This window comes from Lycium ferocissimum, chromosome 2, assembly GCF_029784015.1.
Source record: "Lycium ferocissimum isolate CSIRO_LF1 chromosome 2, AGI_CSIRO_Lferr_CH_V1, whole genome shotgun sequence".
Classification (NCBI taxonomy): domain Eukaryota; kingdom Viridiplantae; phylum Streptophyta; class Magnoliopsida; order Solanales; family Solanaceae; genus Lycium; species Lycium ferocissimum.
The window spans coordinates 68,303,302-68,317,907 of NC_081343.1; the positions used below are offsets into that span (position 1 = coordinate 68,303,302).

Here is a 14,606-nt window from a genome sequence, read left to right on the forward strand (position 1 = left end):
TATATTTAGATTTTAACTTCCTCATTGTTTACAACAACAACAACACATGCCCAGTGTCAAGAGTCTCTATACAGGAGACCATTTATAAAATTAATTAGATTAAAACATACATTAGAGAGGGTAAATTAGTCAGAATAGAATTTCTTATATTATTAACAACAAATAGATTAAAGATTTGTTACAAAAAATTAAAACAAGGGAGATAAACATAATATCGTAAGTCACAAGGGAAATTAGTGTTATGAGGTCAAATTTGTTGGAAGGAATCTGAAACTATTCATATTAATTCATGTATACTTAAAGCAAATGATAGGCTCAAAAAGTGAGCCAAGAATAAAAATTGCAATGTGGTTCACAAACTTTGACATGCTACATATCTGTTCATAATCATTTATTTAGTTACGTACCGCCGATGATATTCTTGCAGTGACGGATAATGTTAATTCTTGCAGGGTTCGATCCCCCGCATCTCCACATTTCTTTTAGTTTTCCCCCGTTAACAAATTAGTTCAATACATGAGTGTCAAATGATCACTTACCGACCAATTGACTGATAATGACATTTTATATTTTTATTAGTAGTAACAGCTTTATTTTTTTGTTCTGTATGTTCCCTTCCCCTAAAGTTATTCACGAAACAAATTCCTGAAGAAGACCAAAAAACATGAGGGAGACAATTGTGCTTGTTTCCTTTTGCGTGCACGAGATTACTAGTAACAAAGGAGTATACACACCAATAATGTTCAGTGTTCGTTTGATTAGTTGACCAGATGCAAAAGGCCACGCAAACGAAAACTCACACTTGATGGACCAGAGCTATTCAGTAAGAAAACAAAAGAAGAGGTTTTCTCGTTTCTCTTATTTTTCTCAAATGAAAAGTCTGACTTATGGTGGAGACAAATTTTTGGGGGTTTCCTTCTTGAATTTAGCGTAATCGGCGAGCAAATTATTTCTTACTTTATGCTCCATGCTCTCCGCCATGTTCTTCATAACCTGTTAGCATAAAAAAGCCAATCTTAGAAAGATATTCCGCTAAAAGAAGTAAAAGAAAATGTGAAATTCTTGATTTCTTATATATGTAAAGTATCAAGGGTCAAAAGTTGAAAAACAAAATGAGATGTAGAGAGTGGTCTCCAATGAGATAATTCAACCGTTAATCACAGAAAATATCAAGACATATTTAAGATAACAAGTTCTAAATGTATTTTAATTTTTGGTATATCACGAAAGTCTTTTCCTTTCTCGAACTCCATAAACAGTTAATTTGTATATCATATAAAATGAAACGGATTAATTATAATGTATAAGTGGTAAATTTTAATTTCTAACCGATTGTGTGACCTCCCGATGAACATGTGGAGGGATCAAAGCAAGCATGGGAGGCGGAGCGAAGCTAAGGCTCATATTGAAATGACCTTTGATTCTGCTTCTTGTTCCTTTTCTATCAGGGTACAGTACTCCCTCCATATTAAGCCTGAATTCTGATGGCTTCTTTCTCTCCTCTGTTACCCCTTCTAGATCCCATTTTGTCTGCATATATTAGTATCAATAAACCACAAGCTCAACTTAATTGAATTAATTTATCTTGGACAGACACTTTATTGTAAATTAATACTGAAATTCGAAGCATGTACTAACAATTTTGAGCTCAAGGACCATAGAGGTATGTGTTGGAACGCCAGAAGGGTACTCTTTTCCTTTTGTTTTGCATCTAACTCTCATGTTAACAACAGGCCAGGCTTTGAGGAACAAGAATGCTATTGGTTCCATTCGGATTCTCCATTCTTCCTGCACCATAAATGTATGAGTTTAATACGATGATCTCCATTACATAGAACTACAGAAACTTTGAGAATGTCACATCTCTTCAGATGGAGGGCAGAATAGAATCCCTGCCTTTGATTACCCATATGGGATTGCAACTACGTCATATAAAGAAGAATCCCCGAAACAGAGGCTGAAAGAACATGATTGATCGCAAGAAAGATAATTATGGTAAGGTAATTAAGTAGCTCTTTCAACTTTCATATGAGAAATTAGAGACTATCAAATCTGAATCTGTCATATTTGTAGTAGATGTGAACCAAAATTATGTGCTGAAAAGAAAGAAGACTACGTACTTGGTAGTTACCTCGTTAAGACGTTGGGTTCCTCTGTTCTCTGGAAAAATAGCTTTAAAGACTCTTGGTTTGTCCTCCATGTACCTGTCGAAAGAAGCCTGCAGCTCCAATATATTCAGTTAATACCAATTACTGCTTTACTACCACATATTACATATCTATCAACTTTACTGAATGATTTGACACATCCACAAACAGAAGCGGATCTAGAGTAAATTATGTCCCGTTGCTTCCAACTCAAATTATGTATGCTCACGTAAAATAAAAAATAAAAGGTACACGTGTAACAAATCATTCTGCACTCACTAACTTTAAATTCTAGATTGACGGAGAAACAGAGAGCATACGTACATGAGGGGATTCAAAGAGAGGCATGTCGGCTGGAATGGTGATTTGTGAATGGTACGTCTGCTGAGCCTTAATAGTAAAGGTGCGATATTTTTGCCGGGCTGATGAACTCGTCACTAGATTCCGTTCAGGGACGAGGAAGACACCTTTCCCATATTGAAAGCCTCTGCTTCTGCCCTGCTTCAACAAGCTGTTTAGGCGAAGATGTGAACATGAGGGAGATGTCACTGCCACAACACTTACGTTCATGACTAATTCTTATTGATGATTCGATGATCAGCTCTAGAGATCTACTTAGTTACCTCTTTCAAGTTTTATAGATTCAATATTCTTTCTTGTAGAGAAGGCAAAAGGGAATTCTCTGCGTGAAAGTTGGAATTATCCGTATTTTGCTTGTAAATTGCATGCCTCCTATTTCCCAAAACGGTAAGCGGAGTTCACAAGATAGGGACCGTGCCACCAAGGTGTTGGGTTGTTGTCCCTTTCTAGGCTTTTCTTAGTAAGAAGCCATGTACTACTTGATTGTGTAATTGACCTACTATGACTCATTTTAATTTCTTAGTCGACCTAATTGTTAGATACTGTAATATTTGTAAAATTCGGGTAGCATGTCAACCCGGGCAATTCTACCTTCTTTCCATTATCCAACGCTCATGCCTCCCCTTTCTCCCACTCTTTTAAGGAAGAATTCCTAAAGGGCCAGCATATTCAGGTCCGATACATTGTTGTATTCCTGCAGATATTTCTCTTTCTAACTATGCCAAATAGCTCAGGAACAAATATGTACGGAATAGAAAGATTCCAACCTCCCAAGTAAAGAACTGTTACAAATAATGAATAAATTTTAATCATTTTTGCTGTGATGTTCATGAATGGTTCAGAATATTACAAAGATTTTCATCTTTGGACCGTGGGAGATGGAATTACTTCGATGGTTATATTGACGCGGGGAGGAACGTATTTACTAGTTATATCATCCGCAATTGCTTGAATCTCGAGACGTTCTTCGAACCAATCATATACTTTATTGAGATAGGCGGAGTATGTAAATGAATTTTTTTTGTGACAAATTTGAGGGGCTAATTTATGTATTTTGCTTTAAAAATATAACTGTCTTCATTGTATATCATCCGCACTTTACGACAACTCAAAACTTTTAAATCGAATGAAATACTACAAAAATATTTCCTACGCCATAATGTGTCTTTTTCTTTTTGTTTACTCTATTCGAGAAAATTTTAAAATCAAATCTTACGTCATATTTACATCAATGGCATAATCAACTAATGGAAATAAAATCGTAGCTTCAAACGAAGAACATCAAATGAATTGAGTACGAACACATGATATCTTGTTTGGATGGTTACGGGCAGGAGGAAGGGGAGAGGCCAAGTTATGGGCGTCCGAGCTACGGACAGGAGGAGGTTGAAGGGTACGAGAGGCCTCGTTATGGAAGGTCCGAAGAGGAGGATTATAGGAAGCCGAGTTATGAGAGGCGTGGTGATGACGATGAGGGCTATGGTCGCAAGAAATATGTGAGTACTCAATTTATCTTCTTTGTTTAATTGAATTTTTAGCACTTGCTCTTGATTCTTGAACAGCTTGTTTGGATGGTTGGTACATATTGCTTCATAATGTAACATATTATATTGCATTGTGCTACATAATGTCACTCATAAGCAATTTGAAGGATAAACCTACAAGAAAAGTAGGATACGGTAAAGGATATAATAAGATTACTAGCTATAAACAAAGAGAAAATGAGAAAAAAATAAAGTGGTAACAATGCGATCACACCAAAGTGGTCGTGACACTAAATGGAACTTTTTGTCGTTATATAACAATGGATTTAATGATATGATACAATAAAATTTAAGTAACAATTAAAACATTGTATTTAGGAGTAAGTTTCTCTATTAATTATCTGATTTGTGAACAGCTTATTAAGAGTTGATATCTATTGCTTCATTGAGATGTTTTAGTCTACAAGGGGATATAAGGGGAGAACTTAAAGGTTATTTGATGAGGCTCTTGAATGTGTAACCAAAAGTAGCTAGATGATGTTTCATTATGTTACCTTTTAGATGAATAAGGGAGCGTTGATAGTGTGGCAAGGAACATATAGGCGATCCTTTGATTTTGATAGAAAATGCTGCTGGTAAAATGAAGAGTTAGTCACTTAGCCTGTATATTTTTGGTGTAAGGAAGAGATTAGTATGTATAGGGGTCTGACTTAGCTCATTGTAAGTAGCTCGTTATTGTGTGTTCGCTCTTAAGTTTTAAACCCTTTTGTCATAAGAAAAGAAAGAAGAAGAAGAAAGGGGTTAGCTTTAAAGTCTTTCATAACTAGTGAACAAGGGGCAGGCATGTATCGCCATATCGTAAAGTCTGAGAACCTTAGAGTGTGCTAGACATGTCTCTGATTTTCAAGATGCTATGATCTGAGGAGGATTTAGGACTTAAACTTGGTTAGTTCAACTTTTAAGGTTCTTGCAATTGAATCCATCGCATTAGTGAAATAAATAAAGAAAATTAACTTTCTTTTTGGGGGGGGGGGGTCAGGGGGGTTGGGGGTGGGGGAGGGGGCTGGGGCGGGGGCAGGAGGCGGGGGAGGGGGAGGGGGCCAGAGTGAGAGTGGGTCAAAGTGTTAAAAATAAAACTTGAGGTCAAAGTGTTAAAAATAAAGTTGAGAGTCAAAGTATCAAAATGAAAATTTTTGGGCAAGTTCAAAACCCCTTAATCACTAATCAAAAATCATCACATCCACTCAATAATTAAAACTTGAGTCACCTCCACTAAAAAAAAAAAAAAAAAAATATTTAGGAGTCACCTATAATTAGAAGCCCATTGTTAGATACTGTAATACCAATCACTGCTTTACTACAACATATCTATAAACTTTACTGAATGATTTGACACATACACAATTCAGAAGCGGATCTAGAGTAAATTATGTCCTGTTGCTTCCAACTCAAATTATGTATGCACACGTAGAATAAAAAATAAAAGGTACACGTGTAACAAATTATTCTGAACTCACTAACTTTAAATTCTAGATTGACGGAGAAATAGAGAGCATACGTACATGAGGGGATTCAAAGAGGGGCATGTCGGCTGGAATGGTGATTTGTGAATGGTACGTCTGCTGAGCCTTAATAGTAAAGCTGCGATATTTTTGCCGGGCTGATGAACTCGGCCCTAGATTCCGTTCAGGGACGACGAAGACACCTTTCCCATATTGAAAGCCTCTGCTTCTGCCCTGCTTCAACAAGCTATTTAGGCGAAGCTGTGAACATGAGGGAGATGTCACTGCCACAACACTTACGTTCATGACTAATTCTTATTGATGATATGATGATCAGCTCTAGAGATCTACTTCGTTACCTCTTTCAAGTTTTATAGATTCAATATTCTTTCTTGTAGAGAAGGCAAAAGGGAATTCTCTGCGTGAAAGTTGGAATTATCCGTATTTTGTTTGTAAATTGCATGCCTCCTATTTACCCAAACGGTAAGCGTAGTTCGCAAGATAGGGACCGTGCCACCGAGGTGTTGGTTTGTTGTCCCTTTCTTTCTAGGCTTTTCATATTAAGAAGCCATGTACTACTTGATTGTGTAATTGACCTACTATGACTCATTTTAATTTAATACTCGACCTAATTTTTAGATACTGTAATATTTGTAAAATTCGGGTAGCACGTCATACTGTAAAGTTAGAGTATGTAAATGAATTTTTTTTTGACAAATTTGAGGGGCTAATTTATATATTTTGCTTTAAAAATATAACTGTCTTCATTGTATATCATCCGCACTTTACGACAACTCAAAATTTTTAAATCGAATGAAATACTACAAAAATATTTCCTACGCCATAATGTGTCTTTTTCTTTTTGTTTACTCTATTCGAGAAAATTTTAAAATCAAATCTTACGTCATATTTACATCAATAGCATAATCAACTAATGGAAATAAAATCGTAGCTTCAAACGAAGAACATCAAATGAATTGAGTACGAACAAATGATATCTAAAATGAGTCGAGTTATATATGGTTTGGGCCACATGGACCAATAAATCAATATCCCCATTTGATTAAAGTCCCACATGTGTCATCTCATAATTTTGTTAAATGACGTGACATTTTAAACCCAAATTAATGTTAAGAACAATAGGCGGAAGGAGGGACATTTTTTACCCTAAAATTAATGTTAACGGTAATTGGGGTTCAATGAGTGGAAGAAGGCCGAATTTAAACCATTTTCCATATCTTAGAGCCGTTTTCGACCCTTAAATATGATCAGTTTGAGCCTAAATTAAAAATAGTTGAATAGTCTGGACCTTTTCCCTAAATAGTTGAACTAGAGAGGAGGTTGTGTAAATATTCATAAATTTGACGCGGTGTAACCGTAGTTTCCGAAAAAAAAAAAAAAAACACGGAGTCGGTGACACGACGCCGTTTAGTTCCTATATCGAAGTTAATGCCAAGAGCCTAAGATATAGGGAGAGATTTGCTCCTTAAAATATCAGATCAAGATCTGAATCAAGAATCGTGAATTTCAGCAATCAAAATCCCTACACAAAATGTCTTACTACCCAAAAGGCTACCACGGCGAAGATGACGAAGGCGCTGTGTTCGAGGAGTACGATTCAACACCTTATGGTGGTGGATACGACATTGCTTTGACTTATGGTCGTCCACTTCCCCCATCTGATGAAACTTGTTATCAACCTTCATCAGCTTCTGATGAATTCGATTATGATCGTCCTCAGTACTCTTCTTATGCTGAGCCTTCTGCTTATGGTGAAGAAGCTCTTGATAATGAGTATCAGAGTTATTCCAGGCCTAAGCCTCGGCCTACACCTTCTTATCAGCGTCCATCTGAGGTAACTTATGAGGAGCCTCAGGCTAATTATGGGTTTCAGCCTGGTGTGAATCGACCTGGTGGCGGCGGGTATGGTGGAGAAACTGAATATGAAGAGCCCAAACCCCAATATGGATCCGGGTATGGGAGAACGAGTGAGTATGAAGAACCCAAACCCCAATATGGATCTGGGTATGGAAGAAAGAGTGAGTTTGAAGAACCCACACCCCAATATGGATCTGGGTATGGAAGAAAGAGTGAACATGAAGAGCCTACACCTGAATATGGATCTGGGTATGGCCGAAAAAGTGAGTATGAAGAGCCCAAACCCCAATATGGATCCGGGTATGGGAGAAAGAGTGGGTATGAAGAACCCACTCCCGAGTACGAGAGAAAGAGTGAATATGTAGAATATGTAGAACCTACTCCTCAGTATGGGAGGAAGAGTGAATATGAGGAGCCAAGTTCGGAGTACGGGTCGGGTTATGGGCGTAGGCCAGAAGGATATGGGAGGAAGCCAAGTTACGGGCAGGAGGAAGGGGAGAGGCCAAGTTATGGGCGTCCGAGCTACGGACAGGAGGAGGTTGAAGGGTACGAGAGGCCTCGTTATGGAAGGTCCGAAGAGGAGGATTATAGGAAGCCGAGTTATGAGAGGCGTGGTGATGACGATGAGGGCTATGGTCGCAAGAAATATGTGAGTACTCAATTTATCTTCTTTGTTTAATTGAATTTTTAGCACTTGCTCTTGATTCTTGAACAGCTTGTTTGGATGGTTGGTACATATTGCTTCATAATGTAACATATTATATTGCATTGTGCTACATAATGTCACTCATAAGCAATTTGAAGGATAAACCTACAACAAAAGTGATACGGTAAAGGATATAATAAGATTACTAGCTATAAACAAAGACAAAATGAGAAAAAAATAAAGTGGTAACAATGCGATCACACCAAAGTGGTCGTGACATTAAATGGGCCTTTTTGTCGTTATATAACAATGGATTTAATGATATGATACAATAAAATTTAAGTAACAATTAAAACATTGTATTTAGGAGTAAGTTTCTCTATTAATTATCTGAATTGTGAACAGCTTATTAAGATTTGATATCTATTGCTTCATTGAGATGGATATAAGGGGAGAACTTAAAGGTTATTTGATGAGGCTCTTGAATGTGTAACCAAAAGTAGCTAGATGATGTTTCGTTATGTTACCTTTTAGATGAATAAGGGAGCGTTGATAGTGTGGCAAGGAACATATAGGCGATCCTTTGATTTTGATAGAAAATGCTGCTGGTAAAATGAAGATTTAGTCACTTAGCCTGTATATTTTTGGTCTAAGGAAGAGATTAGTATGTATAGGGGTCTGACTTAGCTCATTGTAAGTAGCTCGTTATTGTGTGTTCGCTCTTAAGTTTTAAACCCTTTTGTCATAAGAAAAGAAAGAAGAAGAAAGGGGTTAGCTTTAAAGTCTTTCATAACTAGTGAACAAGGGGTAGGCATGTATCGCCATGTTGTAAAGTCTGAGAACCTTAAAGTGTGTTAGACATGTCTCTGATTTTCAAGATGCTATGATCTGAGGAGGATTTAGGACTTAAACTTGGTTAGTTCAACTTTTAAGGTTCTTGCAATTGAATCCATCGCATTAGTGAAATTATTGGTTCAAAATTTAGTATTTGTTGGCATTTGAGAGCATCCACATGCTGTATTGAAATTGAACCCATCAAATTAAGGCATGTCAAGGCTAAGGCAAATTGCATTTTATTTTCCACTGTGCTTCGGACTTTTGTAGGAGAGCTTTTTTTGTTTTAAGGTTTGACATCATTTGAACTCTTTTCCAGTCCATCTGATCTAATATTGGCAGGGTGATGATGACAACTCCGATGATGACGAGGAGAAGGAACGTCGCCACCACCACCACCACCATCGCAAGCACTACGATGATTGAGCAGTGTGCTTTATAATCATCTGAACGAGATTCATGCCATACTAAAAACTATCACTACTAAATAAAAGTTGGCATGTTTGTGTAATGCTTTTTGCGAGTGTTTGCTATTTTGGCACTTCCCTGGACTTTCTAGTTATTTGTGTGATGTATTTTGCTCACTTCAAACAATATCCCAGACATTTGTCAGGGTTAGTATGTCATGACATGAATGCATAAACTTTGTGATCGTTTTGTGTCTTGACTCTTGATATTTGTCTCTAGTTTGTATCTTGCTCTTAAATTTCAAAAGTGATGATGAGAACTTTGCGACGTCATTTGGCTGCAATAGATAATGTAGTTTTCCAATTTACTCACGATTGGTGATTGACTTGGGAATAGGTAAATGCCAGCATCTCAGTGTACAACATCAATTACGCCTCAAAAGTGTTGGGCATAACGCGTTTTCCCCGGTTGCTAAGAAGCAGCTATAGTTAAAAGTCATAGAAGTTTCGGTAATGTGAAACCTGGTGGATTCAAAATAGTTAAAATGGTTACTTTTATTTGGCCTTTCTTGTCAATTTTAGACAAATCTTGGGCCACAACGTTGGATTTACAATCAGATTCGATTGACTGGTTCACTGCTGGCCTGTGGTCAAATTGCCCAGCAGATTCCAAACGATCCTTAGTTCTGTACCTTCTGGGAGATCCAATAACAAAAAAGATATAGTAAAGAGAAATTTAGAATTGCTTAGGAGCTGCAACTGTGCGGTCCTTATATCCCATCTTTGTCGTGTTTGCATTGACTGTTTACATTAAATCACTAGATGCATGAAACATATTTACACAAAATTACATTATGTGTACTTCGACTTTGTTAAATCACTCAACCATGATAAGTTGATATGTTTATATAAACACTTGGTACCAATAATTTGTACCTTGTCTACAGCCGTCATTGGCTACAGAAAGAGCACGGATGGAAGAAAATTAAGCAAAATCTCAGAGCTCAAACAAGCTGCAGGAGCAAATTTACTCCATATTTGTGTTTGAACGCAACTAATAAATAGGAGTACATGATATTTGTATTTTAAATAAACTCTGAAAGTTTAATCATATGATTAATTAATGCATATTCTCACGTTAGTTTTTCAAATGATGAATGATTGGAATCCCTGTAAAGATCATTTTATAAATAGATTTTCAAACGGTCTCATCGAAATTTAAAAGATTAGAAGAGGGTGGGAAAAAAATCTTTTCCTATACCAAAAGGGATCAGTACACCTAATTTCTTGTTTTGCTTTCAACTTTCATCGTTTGTTAGGTACAACATGCATTTTGAAGAAACGATCCAAGAGAAATAGAAAAAAGAGAAGTTTCCGCAAACAAACTTTAGAAAAAGAAAAGTACTCCTATTTTATTAGCTATATGATGTAATCATAGCTTTTATATTGTTTTAGTTCTAGTAAACACGTTAAAATAAAGTATGAACAATACGAGCTCTGTACGTTATAGTATTCAATTTTCTTCATGGACACAAGATTTGTATGTCATAATATACATCCAAGCCAAATCAAACGACAAATTACGCGCTTGGTTTGTTGCTTTGTTCTAATCTTCAGTACTTCATTCTTTTGTAAAGTAGGCCAACAAAACCATGGACCGGGACGAAGGAAATTATTTGTATATTATATGATTCTAACATATCAGCAATAAAAAAATTATAATATCAGGTCATCTTTATTTGTTTTAGCAGGTAACTTGTGCAAAACTCTGCCTGCATGCAAAAATGAACATAAAAAATGATCCACCTGCATGGTGGATCATTTTTTATGTACATTTTTTTAGTATTAAGGTTACAAATCCCTTTTTATGAAGGGTCACTTGTAAATATCATTTATCTGACCTGATATTGAAAATGTCGATTTATATACTCGAAAGAGTAGAAGGAATTAGTCGTCGATAGCTGGCTAGTGTTCCTTCAATCCAGTTGATTATTTTGCTGACGTTGAAATTGTCACAAAAGGAAAAGGAAAATACGGACAGATCCGGAGTCATTATAATGACAATGGAAAAACATGAATTAGCATGCGGGAACAAATAAATCAGAGGATTCAATAAAATGTTGAGTAAAAGGTCAACGGGGGTGTATGAACCATTCGCTGAAACACGTTGTCTAGACCCCATGAATAGTATATTTAAAGTGTTCAAGAATATAGAAAAGTACATGGTGGTTAATGCATGGAAATAAAAGAAAATAAGGTACAGTTTACAAGAAATTAAAAGGAATAATCCCCAAGTTTCTCATGCCAACTGGATTAAGTGAATGGAAAGAAAATAAAGCAAGTGCACAAAAAAAGTAAGTAAATATGTATATAAGTTTTGGGTACTAACTAGGAGTGGGTGAGGTGAAGTAAAAGAAAGTAAAGAGTGAAGAAGAGAAGTAAATGTACATATCTCGTAGAATTATCACTAGGTAAAACGGAGGAGATTCGTTCACCCTTAACCAAACGTTTAATTTCGTAAAGGAAATAGTTGTAGATGTACAATTTCGTAAATACCAATTGGGTGAAGCTAATGGAAAGAAGAATGAAGAAATATGCACATCTATAAAGAAATTAATGCAAATATATCATTCTCCCAATTCCGAGATCAATGTTATCCAATTTTCTCACCTTTTTCCAAAAAGAAAAAATTATTTTCTGTTACGATCTGTTTTTGACCTTGCGGTAAGAACGTTCATAACTTGGTTATTTGTGTGAAAATAGAATCGCCATCTAATTTTTACGAAATTAGGAAACCATTTTAAAAATGTATTACGAAACCTTATTTTTTGAAAATCAGAGAAAGAGTAAGGGTTCTGATGATCCGCAAATGCAGTTACCGGCGGGTCTAAATATTTTTGTGGCTAAAAGAACAACTTATGTGCAAGAATAAAAGAATGATTTTAAAAAGATTATTAATGTAGTAACAAAATACAGATATCGGTATATGTATATGAAAGTGTATGTGATTAAATGTTAGATTCTCAGACCAGCATCTGTTCCTCCCCTAGATCTCTTCTTTTTGTGTTTTTTTATTTTTAGTAAATATATGTTTATGTGCAAAGCATTTAACAATAAAAAAAATCTAGAGCAAAAATAATGAGTGAATAAAAATGTCAAATATATAGTAAAGGAGATCTAAAAATGTAGAGCCAAAAAAAAGAGTAGAAAACCCAATTTTAAAAAATTCCGTTCGAAGTGTGTGTGAGTGTAGAGAAAGAAATGATAGAAAAAATTTAGAAAGAAAAAGAAAAAAAGATGGGAGCTTTTTTAGGGAGATGAACGTGAAAAAATAATAATTTAAGAGATGGAAATTTTTGTTTTAATTCTTGGGGGTAGAGGGGCGGCTGAGTGGACAGTGAAATGAGGGGGAGAGGTGAGAATACCCTAAATGGGTACTGAACCAAAATGCCCTAAAAAAAAACAGTTTCGACCAAAATACCCCAACAAAAAAAATGTTACGAAAATGCCTTTAGCGCGATAAATTCTTTGCGCTTAAAGTGTTAACGGACACGGACTCGTTAACTCCTATAGCGCAATAATTTACTGCGCTATAGTGTTTTTTTTTTTTTTTAATTTCCCGCTCTTTTGGTTAACCCTTCTTTCGTTACACTTTTTAACGTATTTTTGACCATAGATTAATCATGCTTCGGGACCCGAAATTTCAATATTTTATATAGAACCCTACTTATTTTTGTGCGTTTAATTAGGTAGGATCAACACATCAAGGATACACAAAAGTTCGGATGACCGTTTTAGAGGTTGAAAAGTGCTCGAACGCCATTTTCGTTCAAGGATCGGTGACATTAGCTTGAAGTTCTTTACGAATACTTAAATTTGTTCATTAATAATTAATCAAAAGTTAGTCAAAATGGCGGCGTTCATGCAACAAAAAAAAAACTTAATTAAATTGCATCATTCATAACCTTGAGTAGATGAAAATACTTAACACACTAATTCATTCATTAATAAGAAACCCATGATATGTTAAAAATACAACCACAACATTCTTGAAAAAACTTAATACTTAATTTAATACCTAAGAGCATAACGATATATTAAACTTAAAACTAAAATCACAACATTCTTAATCATCGTCAGAGTACAAGTCCTCAATATCGTCCTCAGAAAAATATTGACGGTTTCTTAAGACACATCTTTTTTCGGTATCAGTTAGTTCTCTACCGGTTGATGATGCTTGTTCTTCGGCCAACTTTAGCATGTAAAATCTACATCGTCTTGCCCGACGATACGTTGTTTTCTTTTCTAATCCTTTGCACGGCAAGCTCGCAAGTTTCGCACCTACTTGAGGCATGGTTGGGCGAGTGCCTCGTTATTGGAGCGTTGAGATTTTCCAAGTCACGAACAAGACGTTACGATTCGGCAAGCCGATGTGACCATTCTCGGCGTAAGCGCAATAATATTCCCGTGGATGCGAATATTTCACGCTGCGTAAATCATCATTACGTTCTATAAGAAGGTGGGGGATTTAGCTCATCTAGTTTGAAATCACTAGTATCGCTCGAAAACCGCCATGATTTGAACTCTCATCGTCCTTGCTATTTGGTTCTTTTGGAAGGAGTAAAGACCATAGTAGTTTCTACTACTCGACATTGAATATGGTGTAGTCTAATAACAAAGAAAGGCTACTTATATAGTTGCAAACCCCAAGTACTGTTGGGGGGGGGGGGAAAGTCTTTATGACCCTACTACTTACCTTATTGTAAGAAAATGTTAATCTTCGTCGGACATTTCACGGTCGAATCCCACTTGGATCTAAATCTTGTGCTACCATATATACCATATTCTACCCTATGGTAACGTATTTGCATCCGATTGTTCTCTTAGCGAAAACGATTAGAGCAAATTAAACTCTTGTGGAGTTCCGCGAGGCATTGACATAGCACGCTTTTTTTTGCGTTTAAGCCCCTCTTGACGCTAACTTGTGCTCCAAAGTCTTTGTGACCTCCTAACACGCCAATCCCACTCCTCTGTCATTTTATTATTGTATTCTCGATTGAATCTATCGTTAGGGTTATTTGAGTAATGAAAATCATCATCATCTAGTTCCCGTGTCCTACCCATTGCTTCAAATATGTTTTTGGAGTGAATGATATAACACGGTTAATATCTCTAAATTGATCAAAAAATGACATAGTAGCTCAATTTTGTGTGAAATGTTGTGTGGTTGGTAACAACTATTCGTCAAATTACGTTATATAAAGTTTGATTCGAATCATGACGTTTTTTTGTTTGATAGGTGAGGTGACAATGGAGGAGCTGTATAGCGCGGATAAAATTATGCGTTA

The 14,606-nt window shown here is 36.1% G+C and overlaps 2 protein-coding genes across 2 annotated transcripts; one reads left to right on the forward strand and one right to left on the reverse strand.

The window, feature by feature from the left end:
• Positions 1 to 665: 665 nt before the first annotated feature.
• On the reverse strand, positions 666 to 2,776 carry LOC132047061 (uncharacterized). Its single transcript, XM_059437949.1, has 5 exons — positions 2,472 to 2,776; positions 2,132 to 2,218; positions 1,639 to 1,788; positions 1,330 to 1,530; positions 666 to 993 (listed from the first exon to the last, which is right to left on the reverse strand). The coding sequence occupies exons 1-5, from the start codon at positions 2,715 to 2,717 to the stop codon at positions 886 to 888; spliced, it is 792 nt and encodes a 263-aa protein (XP_059293932.1). The 5' UTR covers positions 2,718 to 2,776; the 3' UTR covers positions 666 to 885.
• Positions 2,777 to 6,919: 4,143 nt separating this feature from the next.
• On the forward strand, positions 6,920 to 9,507 carry LOC132047064 (uncharacterized protein At5g39570). The gene is made up of 2 exons (XM_059437954.1): positions 6,920 to 8,020; positions 9,194 to 9,507. Exons 1-2 carry the CDS (start codon positions 7,046 to 7,048, stop codon positions 9,275 to 9,277), a joined length of 1,059 nt encoding a protein of 352 aa, XP_059293937.1. The 5' UTR covers positions 6,920 to 7,045; the 3' UTR covers positions 9,278 to 9,507.
• Positions 9,508 to 14,606: the final 5,099 nt, after the last annotated feature.